The 17,053-nt window shown below is 45.9% G+C and overlaps 1 protein-coding gene and 1 pseudogene across 1 annotated transcript; one reads left to right on the top strand and one right to left on the bottom strand.

The window, feature by feature from the left end:
* Positions 1-9,610: 9,610 nt before the first annotated feature.
* Positions 9,611-14,607, bottom strand: Mboat4 (membrane bound ghrelin O-acyltransferase MBOAT4). The gene is made up of 2 exons (XM_034520678.2): positions 14,326-14,607; positions 9,611-11,036 (listed from the first exon to the last, which is right to left on the bottom strand). Exons 1-2 carry the CDS (start codon positions 14,586-14,588, stop codon positions 10,073-10,075), a joined length of 1,227 nt encoding a protein of 408 aa, XP_034376569.2. The 5' UTR covers positions 14,589-14,607; the 3' UTR covers positions 9,611-10,072.
* A 198-nt stretch (positions 14,608-14,805) lies between these two features.
* Positions 14,806-15,845, top strand: LOC117721851 (prefoldin subunit 6 pseudogene; annotated as a pseudogene).
* The last annotated feature ends 1,208 nt before the right edge of the window (positions 15,846-17,053 follow it).

The following is a 17,053-nucleotide window of genomic DNA, read 5'->3' as shown; positions in this document are numbered from 1 at the left end:
AGGTAATCCAGAAAAGAACAGTTGTAAGACTCGGACCATGGTAAGAGTAGTCTCCCAACCTTATAGCAAAAACACCTCAGGCAGGTTTGTTGTAAACCTCTGAGTTGTCTGGGGTTTGGCTTCATCACGATGGGTCTGCTGTTGTAAGTAAGGAATTGATTGTATGACATAATACAGAGGAGGCAAATCCAGCTGTGTCACAGCTTCAAACACAGATCTGACCAAAAAACTTGTCGGTGACCAGGCATGATCAAATCCTAGTGGTCATTCAATTCTCAGTACTTTACCCAGGAGCTGGTTATGAAAGTGTTCACACTGGTCCAGCAGTATTTTGTGAGGACATTTGTATGTTTCTCCAGCGTACTTATATAAAAAGAAGTGTTCTGCCTTTAGCCAAAAATGAGTAACCATGACAACTGTCTTTTGTTGTTTTTTTTTCTACAGTTTATTTCTCAAAAAAACAAAAAAAACAACAACAACAAAAAAAATGGGAACATGCACCAAGTTTGTTCAGCTTTTTACTAAAGATGCCTAAAGCTGCAGTTTTTATTTTGTTTTTGTTAGCCCTGACCCATGTTTTATTACCTTTGGCTGAGGTGGGAAGCAGTATGAAATGCCCAGATGCGGCCATGCCGTTAGTGGGTTAGACCAGAAGTGGCTTGTAGAGTAACAATGATGGAGACTTGCCTGCGGCGGGCGTGCACATGGTCAGAACCCTGCCTGGGATCAGGATGGAGAAGGAGGTTCCATCTCTGGTCCTCCCTGCTCTCTGCTCATTCACAAAAGAAGTGCTGAGCGCTTGGCCATAGGCTCCTTTTCTAACAGCTGCATATTCTTTCTGGGTACTAATCTTAGCAGCGGCATTGCGTGTCTGACTATGACACCGGCTTGCCAGTCCCATCTCTGGTTTCTAGGCTAGCTACTTCCAAGAGGTTTTTTTTTTTTTTTTTTTTTTTTTTCACGAGTATGCGCCAACAAACACAACATTGTTGTCCTACCATGGAGCGAGAGAAAACTTTTGATGACGAAACAATAAAGATTTTAAATATCCATTTCAGCTTGTGGGTGTTTTCATAATGAAAGTTCAGTCGCTGAAGTGCACTAACTGTTTAAGAATGGGACCCTGAGCTAGACATGGTGACAAACGCCCATCGCCTCTGGATGTGAGAACTGAGGCAAGAGGATCAAGGGTCCAAGACTACATGGCACTACATGGGACCCTGTCTAAAGAATCAAAAATAGGAATGTGCTAGAAAGCCAGCACGCTAGCAAATCAAACCTGCAGGAGGAAAGTGAAACCATGGTAACAATACAGGCCTGAGGCTTTTTGGTCCCGGTGGTGATAACATGGGCCTGAACCCAGCCAGCCGTATTTACAGTGAGTTCCAAGAGACTCAGAAATTTCAGCTGACCAGTTACCAAGGTTACTGTTGGTTTGCCTATCCTTTTCAGACCCCAGGGTATTTTCTGGAGACTACTGTTGGTGAGATGTTTGAATTCCTAGTTCTATCGTACAAGCTTGTGTTGTCCCTCGGTGAAGATTAGGATCGCATTTGAACAACTGTGTATATGACTCTGTATAGAACACTTCCTCATGTAACCCAACCCAGGTAAACTAAGTAAATCCCAGTGAAAAAGGCGGCTAGCTCTGGCTTCATTTTAACCATTTGACAGAATTATCAAGGAGCACATGTACTTGTGCTTTTTTTTAACAGTTCGCTTTTTTGTTGGTAATTAAGGAAGGACTAGGGGAGGGGCACTAACAACCTGACTTTAACCTCAGGGACTTCCCTGGGATTAAACCAACTCCTCCAAGTTGTCCTCTGAGCGCCACACCCCCGCTGCGGTGCACGTCATTCACCCACAGATATGTTCACGCACACAAAATTTAATTTTTAGAAATGACAGCCCATCAAAATGGCTCTTGTAGTAAAGACTGACAACCTGAGTTCAATCCCCAAACCCAACGTGGCGGGAATGAACCGGGAGCTCAGAGGTTAAGAGCACTTAATGCTCCTACAGAGGACTTGGGTTCACTTCCCAGCATCCTTTTGATGGCTCATGACCATTCATACCATCTATAAAAACAGCTCCCCACACCCTCTCTTGCTCCTTTGGGACCCATACCAAATGCACACATACCAAAGCAGCACCCAAACATAAATGTACCCATAAATCTTAGACAAATAAATAAATAAAAATAAAATAAGGGAGATAACCAGTTCTCAAACTGTCTTCTCATTTCCAGATGTTTGCTATTATAACCCCACATACACCAATAGTAAAATTCAAAAAGAATTCTTTTCCCGTTTTTAAATAGCCACAGCCTGTATTTGGGGGAAGAGATTATGTTTCTGGTGCCTTAAAATTGACCCTAGCACTCCTCAATTGAATTGGTTCATAATTTGCTAGTGTATACTATGAAGGAAGGGCAAAACACTGTCAGGGGAAACCGGTTTAATCAAATGCTCTGTCTCAATTACATAACACCTGTAGGCATCCCAAGGCCACCCGTGGATTTGCGTCTCTCACCTCCTGGGCAAGCGAATTGCCTTGTGAAGAATGTTCTTCCTGCTGAAAGGGCTTTTTTGCAAATGTAGTCCTTAACTGTCCAGATAATCTAAGATGGCGAGCAATAAGCTTCGGGACACCAGCGGAAGCCTGCAATTAAGCTTCCTACGCTTTAAGGTAGGAGCTAGATCTGTGCTTGGCCCTCACAGACCTTCATTTCTCGCTCATTAAGAATCTACTCACCAACCAGGCAGTGGTGGCGCACGTCTTTAATCCCAGCATTTGGGAGGCAGAGGCAGGCAGATTTCTGAGTTCGAGGCCAGCCTGGTCTACAGAGTGAGTTCCAGGACAACCAGGGCTACACAGAGAAACCCTGTCTCGAAAAACAAAAACAAAACAAACAAAAAAAGAGTGCTGGAGTTAACAGCCTGCACCAGCATGGCAGTCTGACAGGAAGTACTCTTAACCCCAGAGCCATCTCTCCAGCTCACCCTGTGACCGTTAAGAACATTGCTCTTTAATAACTGAGTTACAACATACTTAGTGTTTAATATGGAAGTATGTTTCTTGTGGTATATGACTACTGTATAATGTCATGTAAATGTAGCTGCAGCATAAAATAATCATAGATTTCTGAACTGCCCCTCCTCCCAATAGAACAGATGTTTTTCTGAAAGCTAGCTTTACTTCAAATATTTGAGGTCATTTTAAAAACTGTCCTCAGTTAAAACACCTTCCTGGGATTACGATAAGTAGAGGGGCTTTTGTCATGGTCTGAATCATCTCCAGGAGTCTCAGTCAGTGGAGAGTTTGCTGTATATTCATGGACTTGAATAAAAAGCCAGGTAGCCTGTAAGTGCCTGTTGTCCCTGTACTTAGAGGCAGATCCTGGCACTGGCTAGCCAGCCTAGTCAAAACTGAGTTCCAGGTTCAAGAAACTCGTCTCAAAAAATAAGGTAGAGAGTGACTGAGGAAGAAAACTGACATAGACCTGTGGCCTCTATGTGCCTGAGCACCTGTGAACAAACATGCATCACGAACATGGACATATAACAGGCACACATACAAAGCATCTTTGAGAGCTAGTTACCAGTATAGCAGTGAGAACCGAGGACACTGGAGATGGATGTGTTACTGCTATCTAATAGGATGTATATATTCCATACATCCTATTAGAACTGGCATTTGTCACTAATATAAATGGAAGAGTAATTCCTTTCAAGTCTGTCGCTCAGAATAGTAATTTCAAGGTAGTCTTCAAAAAATTTTAAGCATAGGGCTGTTAATGTCTATAATCACAGGGCTAGGAAGACTTCAGCAGGAAGATTCCAAATCTGAGGAGAGCCTGAGTTACTCAAGAAAACCAATTCAGCAAATAAATGCATAAATTGAAGCACATAGTGTAGTAAGGATTTTTGGCTTCTTTAAAAAAACATAGAAATACTATGGAAACATGGCTTTGTTTTAATCCCAGGTGTGGGATTGTTCAGATTGTTCACAGCAGCTGACTATGATTTGCCTCGTGCTCTGGCAGGGACGTGATTTTGGCAGCTGCCGATAGGTGATAGGTTTTGCGAGTGTGTGATGTCTGGGATCCTAGGGATGCTTAAGAGGGTATATAAATGCAAGAGCCCCAGAGGGGTGCAATCACTGCTGCTGCTGCTGGTTGCTGCTAGCTGCTTGCTTCTTTACTGCTTGCTAGTTGTAAACAACTGTGGTCAGTTGTCCTGACCACAAAGATCAACACTGCCCCAAAGAGCTCTAAGCACCTAATCAGCAGGAAGTAATGTAACAACATTAATACTCTCTTTCCCCTCTAGCCTTCTTTCTCTCCTTCCTAGTGTTGGGAGGTTGGAAGGGATTGGGATGGAGAAGGGTGATAGAAATTAGCCAAAGTCTGGTTACAATATAGTTTCCCGTGGTAAATGACAATCTAATGAGATATGAGATAAGACATCCCAAAGTGGATCAAAGAATGCCAGCTCCTGTTTGTGTAAAGAGAGAAACATGGAGACTCACAAGAGGGAGGGTTTAAGTAACAGAGGTGATGGCAGGGCAGTGTCCAGTTCCAAGCTGCTACCAGCACAGAGGACTTGGAGCTGCAGGTGTCCTGGAGGAGAGTTCTGCTGTTGGCTCTTCAGCTTCCTGGAGCTCAGCGGGCAGCTGAGGTAGCAGCACAGGAAGAGCAACTTCTTGCCTGGCTCCTGGCCTCTGCATCCCGAATATTGTAGAGACATGAGGCAGGGCTAGGTGTAGCCTGTGTCTAAGGGGTAACTGGACATGCTGATAAGTTGTGTAAAAGATGAATCAAGAATGACGGTCACCTGTCCCATTGTCTAGTTAAGGCAAGTAGTTATCACCTACAGATGCTATAGTCTGCCTTGCTGCAGACCTTCACCAGGCAGAACAATGCTCTTGACTGATGCTTTAACCTTTATTTATTATCGTGTGTGTGTGTGTGTGTGTGTGTGTGTGTGTGTGTGTGTGAATGATGAGGGTGGTCCGTGTGTACCACAGCACTTATGTGTAGGCCAAAGTGTAGGAAGCCGCTGTTAGCAGTGGCTATACATTTGCATTTCCAAGATGGCGCTGGCCACGTGTCTTCTCCAGATGTAAACAATTATCTGCGCAGTTGCTAGGCTGATAGGCGTGCCAAAGTCACTGCCAATCCCGAGGCATAATATTGGGTGGTGAGCGAACAGCCAATCAGAAGTGAATACGTCACTCTAGACTGTACTTAAGCCGGACCCCTTCCTTAGCTCTTCCCTTCCGCGCCTCTCCGCGTTTCCCCACGTGTGTGAGAAAGATTAAAAAGCCTCGTTTTGCAGTAACTACCTGATCTCTGCGTCTCGTGCTTTCTTCCCCACGGATGCAAGGCTCTTCCTCTTCCTCCTCCTCCTCCTCCTCTTCTTCCTCATCCTCTCCTCTCTTCTTCCCCTCCTCCTTCTCCTCCACCACCACCTCCCTTCTTCCTCTCCTCTTCTTCCTCCTCCTCTCCTCTTCCTCCTCCTCTCCTCTTCCTCCTCCTCTTCTCTCTTCTTCCCCTCCTCCTCCTTCTCTTCCTCCTCTCTTCTTCCTCCTGTTCCTCCTCCCTCTTTTCCTCTTCTTTCCAATATTTGTTTGTTTGTGTCCTGGGGTAGTGAAAATCTTACATTCAGTTTCGCTTTCTGGAACTTGCATTTTTCTGCCCAGGTCTAAGGGCAAAGAAAAAGTCTACATATTTCATAAAATGGCCTTTATAATTTTTCACTCTACACATACATATATGCACATACACACATATATACATACATATACACATATACACACACACACACATAATTTTTTTTGGTTTACAAGACAGAGTTTCTCTGTGTAGCCCTGGCTCTCCTGGAACTCCCTCTGTAGACCAGGCTGGCCTTAATTGAGATCCACCTGCCTCTGCCTCCAAGTACTGGGATTAAAGGTGTGTGCTACCATCCCTGACAATTTGGTTTGTTGTTGTTGTTTGTTGTTTTTTCCTTAAAAAAAAAAAAAAAAAGAGTCATTATATATAGTCCGACCGCCCACAGATCTGGCATTCCTTCCAGGCCTAGATGGAGGTTCTGACACTGCATAAAATGTAAGGAACGGTGTGTTAGGGAAAGGAAGGACAGCTGCCTTACAGTTCCACAGAGACAGTATTGCCTCTTGCATCTGTCTCTTCCTTTGTTATACCCTAACCATAACCCTAATTCTGTAAGTAAGTAGTTACCAAGTGTTAAGTGGTGTCTTAGGATTTCTGTCGCTGTGATAAAAACATCCCTCCACCCCCCCAAAAAATAAAAACACCTGGGGAGGAAAGGGTTTATTTCACCTTACTTTAAGTCTGTGACTGAGGGAAGCCAAGATTGGAACTCAAGACAAGAATGGAGAGGCAGGAGCTGAGGCAGAGGTGGTAGAGGAATGCTACTTTGCAGGCTGTTTCCCGCGACTTGTTCAGCCGGCTTTCTTACACAGCTCAGGGCCATCTACCCTCCCACACCAATCTTTCCTCAAGAAAAGGAGCCACAGACATGTCCACACTCCATCCAGTCTGATGGGGATAACTCCTTAACTGAGATTCCCTTCTCTCCAGGTGACTACTTTATGTCAAGTTGAGAAAAACCAATCAATGCAGGTTTGGTTACTCACTTGCTCTTCTCTGGAAATGTTAGCCTATCTATATTTCTTTAATCCAAGTTTCCAACTCCAGACCTGCATGGATTAAATATGGTAGTGATTGACTTCATGGAACTGATAACACATTGGTATTGCATTAGGAAAAGAAATAAATGCACTTTCTCTTGGAGTCACTTAACCAAGCCTGAGCCGGATTTGGATACTCTGTTGCATGCTCAGTACCTTCTGTCCTTTGTCTGTGCAATCAGTCAGTATCTGTGCCTGTCCCTGTGTGTCTGCCTATTTTGTTTGTGTCTGTCCTATGTCTGTATGTCCATCCCTAACAAAGGGCTTTGCATATGCGGAAGGAATGTGATAATTTGCAGAAATCTTTAGCAGAGATTACAAGGAATTAAGTCGCTGGCTCCAACTTCTTTACAACCATTTCATTTTCCGACTCCATTTAATCCTAGGGAGAAACTAAACTCAAGGTCCCAGGTCCTAGTACTGGGAGACTTCCCAGTAACTGAGCAGCTTTGGTTGTAAAGATACAGTTGTCTGAATCCAGACATCTCAGGGACAACTTGTAAGTTCACAGTTGTCTGAGTCCAGACATCTCAAGGACAACTTTTCCATCTTGCAGGCAGGGTCAAAGTTCTTGTTCCCAGCCCCAGGAACCTTCTCCTATCCCAATTGATGGACGCTCCCTCATTCAACTTATGTCAAAATATGATTGGTCAATACCAGAGCCCACACCACTCCACATTTCATCCTTTAAATACGCTGTACAAATTCCCTTCAGGGTCATAATTAGCTCCTTAGTCTGTTCTTCAGCCCTGATAGATCAGTAGCAGCTTGAATACAATAAACTTTTGACATCTGCATTGACCTGATGTTTGAGTTATATTGGCCGAAAGTTGAATTTAAGCGGACTCCACAACAAAACTGATCTCAACTGAGCCAGGCAATAAGCATCATTGTTTATCAACCAATAAATGGATTATTTCAACCTTTATAGTACATTTTAGGAAATTGTTTTTAATTTCTGTATTTACTGCTGTGGTGGTTTGAATAAAAATCTTGCCCATAGGCCCATAGGAGTGAAACTATTAGGAGGTGTGGCCTTGTTGGAGTGGGTGTGACCTTGTTGGAGGAAGTGTGTCACTAGGGGTAGGTTTTGAGATTTCAGAAACTCAAGCCAGGCCCAGTGTCATCTTGCTTTCTGCTGCCTACGGGATCCAGATCTAGAACTCTCAACTCCTTCTCCAGCACCATGTCTGCCTGCATGCCGCCATGCTTCCTGCCATGATGATAATGGACTAAACCTCTGAACCTGTAAGCAAGCCCTAATTAAATGCTTGCCTTTATAAGAGTTGCCATGGTTACTCATGGTGTCTCTTCCTGGCAATAGAGACCCTAACAAGACAGCTGCTTTCAGCAAATGATACACATACATTATCTGGGCCAAGGGCGTGTAAGAGTACATAACCTAAGATGACAACTTTTTATTAGCTTAGCTTGTAAAAGATGTTTACATAGGAAGTCCACGGCAACTAAGGTTGGTTCTCTGAAAGGCAGGTTAAACAAACAGCACACGTACAGAGCAGGATAGCCGACTTCAGTCTTCAGTGACCTCAAGGTGTAGTATTGGCTCAGCTGTGAGGTCCAGCAGAAGTTCCAGTCTCGTAGGGTGTTAAGAGACGTTTTCAGAATTTGGATGGCTACATAGACTAAAATTTTCAAGCTTATGACTAGGGCTGAGTATCTAGTTCATGATAACATAGTTGAGTGTTGTCAGTTTTGCTTCCTGTCTGACATACTTTTTCTTTTCTGGCTTGAGTCTCTATTTGAGGCAGGCTCACACCATGCAGTACCCACCAGCCTCAGATTGGGATTTTCTTGCCTAGGTTTCCTGAGTCCTGGGATTTCAGTTTTGTGTCATCTTGCCTGACTTATTAGGGTTGAATGTTTCCTAGAGATATGTGTGTTGGAAGCCTGGTCCCCAGGGTGGCAGTGTTGACAAACAGTAAAACCTTTAAGAGACAGCCCCCAATGGAGTCTTGTCACCCAAAGAGTTAAAGGTAGCTTTCATGAGACGCCCTAGTATTTTTCTCAAGAGGAGTGTTAAAGAAAGTAGTACTGGTCCAGGCAGCTCTCTGGTTTACTCCGAAATTTGAGCCGTTGTCCCTGTTTGTACTTCTGCTGTGATATGACAGCATCCACCATAAAGGGCCTCAACAGAAGCCAAACCAACAGACTTTGAGCCTCTAAACCTGAGACTTAAATAAACTTCCTTTTCCTCATAAGTTGGCCTGCCTCTAACATTTCATTGTGGCAATAAGAAGTCATTCACGTCAGATTGCTAGACTTCACATTCCAGAATCAACTGGGTCCACTGGGCACTAAGCACTTGAGTCTCTGTGTATATAACAGCTTCATGTGGTTCACAGTAGTTTGATGCTGCTGCTGCTGCTTCTTGTTCTTCTCCCTCTCCCTCTCCCTCTCCCCTCTCCCTCTCCCTCTCCCTCTCCGTCTCCCTCTCCCTCTCCCTCTCCCTCTCCCTCTCCCTCTCCCTCTCCCTCTCCCTCTCCCTCTCCCTCTCCCTCTCCCTCTCCCTCTCCCTCTCCCTCTCCCTCTCCCTCTCCCTCTCCCTCTCCCTCTCCCTCTCCCTCTCCCTCCCCCTCCCCCTCCCCCTCCCCCTCCCCCTCCCCCTCCCCCTCCCCCTCCCCCTCCCCCTCCCCCTCCCCCTCCCCCTCTTCTTCTTCTTTGGAATCTGGTAGTAAGGATCAAACCCAGGCACTCACTGAATCATGCCCTCTATTCACAGCTGACATTTTTATATACAGCTTTATTTCAACCACACTTCTACAACTAAAAGAAGTCCCTATGCTCAGTAATGACAGAATAGCTTATCAATGTACACGTCTTAATCACTGTTCTCCTGCTGTAATGAGGCACCACAGCCACAGAAACTCTTATAAAGGAAATCATTTAATTGGGGCTGACTTAAGATTCCAGAAGTTTAGTCCATTCTCAACACGGCAGGAAGCACGGCAGCATGCAGGCTGACATGATGCTGGAGGAGGAGCTTAGAGTTTTACATCCAGATCTGCAGGCCACAGGGAAAGACACTAAACCTCGCTTTTGAAACTTCAAAGAGCACCCCCTAGTGACACACTTCCTCTGACAAAGCCACACCTCCTAGTCCTTTCAAACAGTGCCACCCTCTAAGAATTTAAATATATAAACGTATGGGAGCCATTAATATTCAAACCACAACAGAAGAGAAGCACATCTTTGTGGCCAGCCGGCAGGTTTAATCCATCTAATACTTAAAAACTTTCACTATGAACACATTTAAATACATTATTCATCAAGGCATCCTTTGGCATTTTCTAAGCAGTGTTTAATGGCTGGATGAGATGACGGGCAGGGGAAGATTTCAGTTACGTTTGTCTTTTCTCTTCACTAACAGAAAAAGCAAAAGACAGTACACTACAGGGAAGATACTGTTGTAAGAACAGCACAGTCGGCAGAGAGAGGAAAAGCTCCGACCCTCCACCGCCAGCATTACGTAGGCAATGATGAGTTGGGTATGGGCCCAAGTGAGGGCTCTATAAAGCAGCCGCAGGGGCCAGGATCTGATACATACGTTGGCAAAATTGTGAATCAGATAATCGGCTTTCACCATTACAGACCAGCACAGGAAGCCAAAAACCTGTCCTGGGTGAAGCCCGTGCCACCAGGCAGAGAAGGCAAAGGTCTGCAGCAGGGGCCAGCGCTGGCTCTTCTGGAAGACAAGCCGCCTGAGCCACCGAGCTGTGCTTCGGTTCCACTGCCTCGCAAACAGGGAGATCCTGTGGGTAGTTTCCAGTGTCCAAATGTCCACATCGGGGACGTATTCCTCCTCTCCAGGCCTCTGGCCAGCCTCAGATCCAAAGCCCGCTGCGTGGAGGAGAGAGTCGTCCAGGATCCAGTGGGAGTAGTAGGTGAGTTTAAACAGCCCGGCTGTGGACCACATGACGTGGATACACTCCAGCTGCTGGCAATCATCCAGTCCAGCTCCTGCACTAGCCACCCTCCTCAGCACAGCCCTGAGGCACTCCAGCCCAAGAATCTGCAGACCCCTCCAGGTCAGAGCCCAAAAAGAGACACTCGGATACAAAGAGCTTGATCTTTGAACGCAAGCCTGAAATCTCTGAAAGGAACACAGGGAGCCTCCCAGGAGGGCAGGGAAAAAGAGCAAGTAGCTGAAATAGGGTAGAGCATCCCACAGGCGCTCAGACCAAGAACTCCTGCTCCTGGTGCCCCTCCACGCTGCCTCCACCTTCCCTTCACAAATGTCCAGGGAGAGGGACGTGATTCTCTGCGTCAGGAGCATGAGGGAAGAAAGAGTGACGTAGAACCTGAAAGACATTTAAATAAATAGGTGTGTGAAGGCACGCGCTATTTATTCTCTCACTCCTGTTCTCTCTCCTCCGACCTGAACGCAGATCTCATAGCGAATCACACTCCACAAACACTCTTAGAATCTTTCGGAGCCGTGCGTTATTATTCCAGGGCAAAACCACTAATCATACGAGGCAGTGCTAACACACTCCTTTAACCCCAGCACTCGGAGACAGAGGCAGATGGATCTTGAGTTTGAGGGTAGCATGGTTTTCAGAGCTAGTTCCAGGACAGTCAGAACTACACAGAGAAAACCCTGTCCCCAACCCCATGCATCTGATGCATATATATGCTGTCATGTGGGTGCTGGGTCTTGAACCTGGGTCTTTTGGAAGAACATCCAGTTGCCTTAACCAATCCACCTCCTGGTTATAATGTTTTAGAATGGCTTATAAGTGGCTGGAGAGATAGCTCAGTGGGCACTTGAGGCTGACAACCCCAGTTCAATTCCCAGGACCTATGTGGTAAAATAAAGAAAAAGAGAGAAAGAAAGAAAGAAAAAAAAACTAGCTCCCAAAAGTTGCTCTCTAACTCTATAGAAGTACTGTGCTGTGTACAACGAATCAATTACAAATTAATTAATTAAAATGTTCCTTTAAAAAGAGAACAGCTTACAAATATTAGGATCAGACAGTGTGGTGATGCATACCACACTCAAGAGGCTGAGTCAGGAGGATAGTGAGTTAGAGGTTTGTCTATACTGTAGGGTAAGTTCTAGACCATTCCATACATAAAAAAATAAAAATCAATAAAAAGAAATTTAAGGTCCAGACAGTGGTGGCGCACGCCTTTAATCCCAGCAATTGGGAGGCAGAGGCAGGTGGATTTCTGAGTTCGAGGCCAGCCTGGTCTACAGAGTGAATTCCAGGACAGCCAGGGCTACACAGAGAAACCCTGTCTTGAAAAACAAAAACAAACAAAAAAAACAAAAACAAACAAACAACAACAACAACCAAAACGAAAAGAAAGAGAGAAAGAAAGAAAGAAAGAAAGAAAGAAAGAAAGAAAGAAAGAAAGAGAAAAGAAATTTTCTGTAATATTCTGGCAACTGGAGGTGCACACTGAAAGTGCATCAGGGTAAGCAGGTGACGTTTGTTTTCCACCAGTCTTCTGAACTCTCTCCGTGACGCCCTCGGAGATTCTGTTGATGAGATTGCTGACGACAACCAGAGAAAATGGCAATCACACTTTGTATAACCAAGAAGCCAGCACTGTCCCTGGCCATGGCTGTGACCGGTTCTGACTTAAGGTCATCAGATCCTCTGGCCTGACTTATCCTGAGAGCAGGGTCACCTCCAAATGCCAACTTCCCTTCGGCTGCAGGCTGTGTCCCCACCCCCCACCCCCAAAATTCACATCCTGAGGTTCCAAGCCCTAGTGTCTCAGAGTGTGAGCATATTTGGAGACAGGGTCTTTAAAGAAGCAATTAAAGGGGCTGGAGAGATGGCTCAATGGTTAAGAACACTGACTACTCTTCCAGAGGTTCTGAGTTCAATTCCCAGCAACTACATAGTGGTTCCAACCATCTGCAATGAGATCCAATGCCCTCTTCTGGTGTGTCTGGAGACAGGTACAGAGTACTCATATACATAAAATAATTCTTTTTAAAAAGAAGCAATTTAAGAGTTGGCATAATGAGCAGACACTACCAACATGACTAAAGAGATAGGACAATCACACATGTGTATGATCAGACACAGACACACCCGTGCAATGACAACCCAGAGAAAGCAGCCATCTATAAGCCAAGGTGAGAAGCCTCAAAGGCAGCAGCCACTGTGCCTATCCCATCTCCAGCCTCCAAGCTGTGGACAGATTCAGTTCTGCTGCATGTAGCACCCAGTCAGTTGGCTTTGCCGTGGCAGCTCTGGCTAGTTAGCAGATATTTTCATTTCACATTTGCCCAGCCTTCCTCCCACTCCAAGCCTGTTCAACTTGCCCTTCTGGCCTCTGTCAGGTCCTAGCTTCCTACCGCAGTACTGATTCATTACATCCAGAACAGTAATCCTGCCCACTTACTATCTAATCTTTCCCAGAGAGACGAGCCTTAAGTCAGTCTCTATCACCCACCCCAACTCCACTGAGGTTGTGTGTGTGTGTGTGCGTGTGTGTGTGTGTGTGTGTGTTGTGTATGCAAGTGTGGAAGCCAAAGGAGAACATGTAAATCCTGCTTAATTGATGTCTGTCTTATTCCCTTGGTATAGAGTCTCTCACTGAACCTGGAGCTAGGCTGGCAGTCAAGGAACCCCACTAATCTCCTGTCACCGCCTTATCCCAACACACACAGAGCTGGGGTTACAGCTGCACACACAGTCATACCTGGATTTCCCCCTGAGTTCCTGAGATTTGACCTCAGGTCCTCAGATTTATACAGCAAGCAAGCACTGTTACCCACTGAGCCATCTCTCCAGCACACAGGTCTGAAGTCCTTGGTGAACATTGTCTTATTTCTCTGTTTGTGGTTTTTGAGACAGGGTCTTCTGTATCCCAGTCTAATCCTCAATTTGCTATGTAACTGAGGATTGCCTTCAACCTGTGATTCTGTCTCTCCCCCCTTGTGCTGGGATTACAGGCAGGTGTGACCATGTCTGGTTTGTCATAATAATTTTTAAAGGATTCTAGATGCCGTGGGAGTGGCCACTCTACTGAGCTAATAGCAGGTTAGAATCAGACAGGTGACCCGCCCAGTACAGTCATGAGTGACACAGACTTGTGTCAGCCGACAACCGTAGAGTGCCAGGAACATTAGGTCTCAGACTCATGGGTACTTTCTTCCCTAATCTTTGTCAATCCCACAGACTCACAACACATGTCTCTGGCCTGTAATTAGCTCTTAGTGTTTGTCCTTTGTTGCTTTCTAGATTGGGAGGAGGGAACGATGAAGCAGTTGAGCCTGAAAAAAGATAGCAGCCAGCCAGCTAGGCCCTCTGTGATGTGCCTGTGTCAAAGCTGCCAAGGCTGAGAAGAGCAAACTGTCACCACTCTCAGGCACAATGACAACAACAGCAAGTGCCAGATACTGAACTCTATAGACTGCAACACGCCATGGTGGTGTGTAGTTACTGAACTTGAATTTGCATTAACTCGAACACCACAGGCTGGCAAGAAAGCTATCACCAGCTTTGTATTCCTTTTCTAGGAAAGGAAGCTGAGCCTTGGGAGAGACTTAATCACTTAAGCGCGTGCTCCACGGATGGGTGAGGATTAGAGTCAGCTCAGCACAACCAACTGGACAGGGGTCTTTACCTCACAGGTGGAGGCTCACGCAGGTAGTATTCGGTGTAGTGAAGACCCAGGTGGCACAGGGTCTGCCACCCCATCTGAAAGAAGAAGGTCAGCCTATGGACTTCCTGTGGACTGAGGGAGAAGACCAGAGCCACGGCGCAGAGGGCAGGGAAGAAGATGAGCAGAGCATAGGGACCCATGGCAGCCAAAGCCAAGACACCTCCTCCAGCCAGGAGAAAGAGGTACCTGAAAAAAAAAAAAAAAGGGGGACAACAAAGTGACATTTAGGACAGTGTGGCTCTTAGGTTTTTATGGTTTGCTGTTTTCTTTCGGTTTGTTTTAAGTTTTTATAGTTTATTGACCCCCTTATGAAAATCTGCAACTACTGCAGATCAGGCCCTGTAGGGTCTTTTTCTTCTCTCCAGCGGAGGACTGGTCTCTTCCCTGCTTTCTTCGCTCTGTCCTGAGCTGCCCTTTACCACTGCCTTGCAGTCTTTCCTCATCTCATGCAACTCACGGCTTCCTTCTCTATTGTGTAAGCTGAAGAACCATCTTGCTACTCCCAAATGAGATGTGATAGAAATAAAAGACGACTCGCCGGGTACAGTGTCCCATGTCTGTAATCCCAACACTCAGGAGACTGAGGCAGGAGAATTACAAATCCTAGACCAGCCTGGGCTATATAGCAAGTTCCAGACTAGCCTAGCATACATAGTCTATGTTCCAAAAAGACTAAAAGAAAACAGATTTCATCTGGTATGGCTTTGTACATTTGGCCAGGCTTTCCTGGTTTTCTTTCTTAGTATCACTGCCTTCCTATGGTAAAGGACATCGGGGACCATTCATTGACACTGATATGGTCGATGTGTCTGTCGTGATCAAGCGTCCAAGGAAGCAGAACATAATTGTCTTCTTCCGTGTTGATAAGTGCCCACGCGGGTCTGGCTTGGAGGATTTAGGGGTCTCTTCTTTCGCTCTCCATTGCCTAGGGAGTGGCTATTCTGGATGAAGAAAGGTTTTGGTGCCTCAGAGAGCTGTGGGTAGGAAGTGCTGTCCTTCTGCAGGGACAGAAAGGGGAGTTCAGGTGCCTTCCAGAGCTTGAGACCCAGCGCCCCCGCCCCTCCCCTCGCCCAGGAGGCTTTCTCGTTCACCATGGCTGAACTGATCCAAAAGAAGCTGCAGGGAGACGTAGAGAAATATCAACAGCTGCAGAAGGACTTGAGTAAATCCATGTCAAGGGAGGCAGAAGCTTGAAGCACAGCTAATGGAAAATAATATCGTGAAGGAGGAACTGGCCTTGCTGGATGGATCCAATGTGGTCTTTAAGCTTCTGGGACCCGTGCTTGCCAAACAGGAGCTGGGAGAAGCTCAGCCACGGTGATGAAGAGCCTGGACTACATCACAGCGGAAATTAAACGATATGAATCATAGCTTCGGGACTTCGAGCGAGCGGCAGTCAGAGCAACAGAGGGGAAACCCTTGCCCAGCTGCAGCAGGAGTTCCAGCAGGCCCAGGTGGCAAAGGCTCCTGGCAAAGCCTGACCCCGTGGGAAGGGGAGGGAGGAATGAGGCTAACCCTGAGCCAAAAAAGTGTAAACAGGACAAAGAAAGAAAGACGGAAAGAAAGAAAGAAAGAAAGAAAGAAAGAAAGAAAGAAAGAAAGAAAGAAAGAAAGAAAGAAAGAAAGGTGCCCACATGGAAACAGTGCCTTCTGAAGACAGCTAACGTGTACTCATACGCATTCAATAAGTAAACAAATATTTAAAAAATAAACATCAAGTATCGACACATGTATACAGTGTAGGTTGTGTAATTCATCGAGTGCTTTTGATTTCCTTTCTAGGTTCTGCTAGTAACGAGCAGAACAGAGGCGGCTGAGACCAGACAACCAAGAGTTGAAGGCCAGTCTGAGCTATTCATGAGACCCTATCTCAGAAACGAACAAGTAAATAATCCTGAGGGTTAGGGGTGTGATCCTGGTAGAACTTTCGATAGTATGTCCAAGGCTCTCCATTCATCCCCAACACTGAAGTGATCAAAACTGCAAGGGACAGGAGACAGACTTTTCTCCTCCTCCTCCTCCTCCTCCTCCTCCTCCTCCTCCTCCTCCTCCTCCTCCTCCTCCTCCTCCTCCTCCTCCTCCTCCTCCTCCTTTGTCGTCTTCTTCTTCTTCTTCTTCTTCTTCTTCTTCTTCTTCTTCTTCTTCTTCTCCTTCTCCTCCTCCTCCTCCTCCTCCTCCTCCTCTCCCTCCTCCTCCTCTTCCTCCTCCTCTCCCTCCTCCTCCTCTTCTCCCTCCTCTTCCTCCTTTTTCTCCTTCTCCTTCTTCACTTTATAGGTAAGGACAGGGTGCCTCAGGAAGCTATTCACACACACAGTTCAGCACATTAGAAGCAGACCCTGCTTTGAAGAGGCCTTAGTGGAAGATCCTTCTGAAAAGTCAACAGGCTGTTGCCGGAAGCCACCTTCTAACTTTTCTTATTTAAGAAACTAAGATTTTTATTTAATGGAGTTGTGTGTGTGTGTGTGTGTGTGTGTGTGTGTCTATATGTGTGGTGTATGTGAGAATTAAGACTCAACAGTCTTGGGGCTGGAGAAATGGCCCAGTGGTTGAGGGCACTTATTGCTCTTGCAGAGTTCAGGTTTGATTCTAAGCATCCATATTGGGAGTACCACAATCATCTGCAACTCCAGTTTCAGAGGATCTGATGCTCTTTTCTGACTTTCATCAGCTCTTGCATGTACATGGTACA

This window comes from Arvicanthis niloticus, chromosome 16, assembly GCF_011762505.2.
Source record: "Arvicanthis niloticus isolate mArvNil1 chromosome 16, mArvNil1.pat.X, whole genome shotgun sequence".
Taxonomy (NCBI): domain Eukaryota; kingdom Metazoa; phylum Chordata; class Mammalia; order Rodentia; family Muridae; genus Arvicanthis; species Arvicanthis niloticus.
This window is presented reverse-complemented; position numbering and strand designations above follow the sequence as displayed.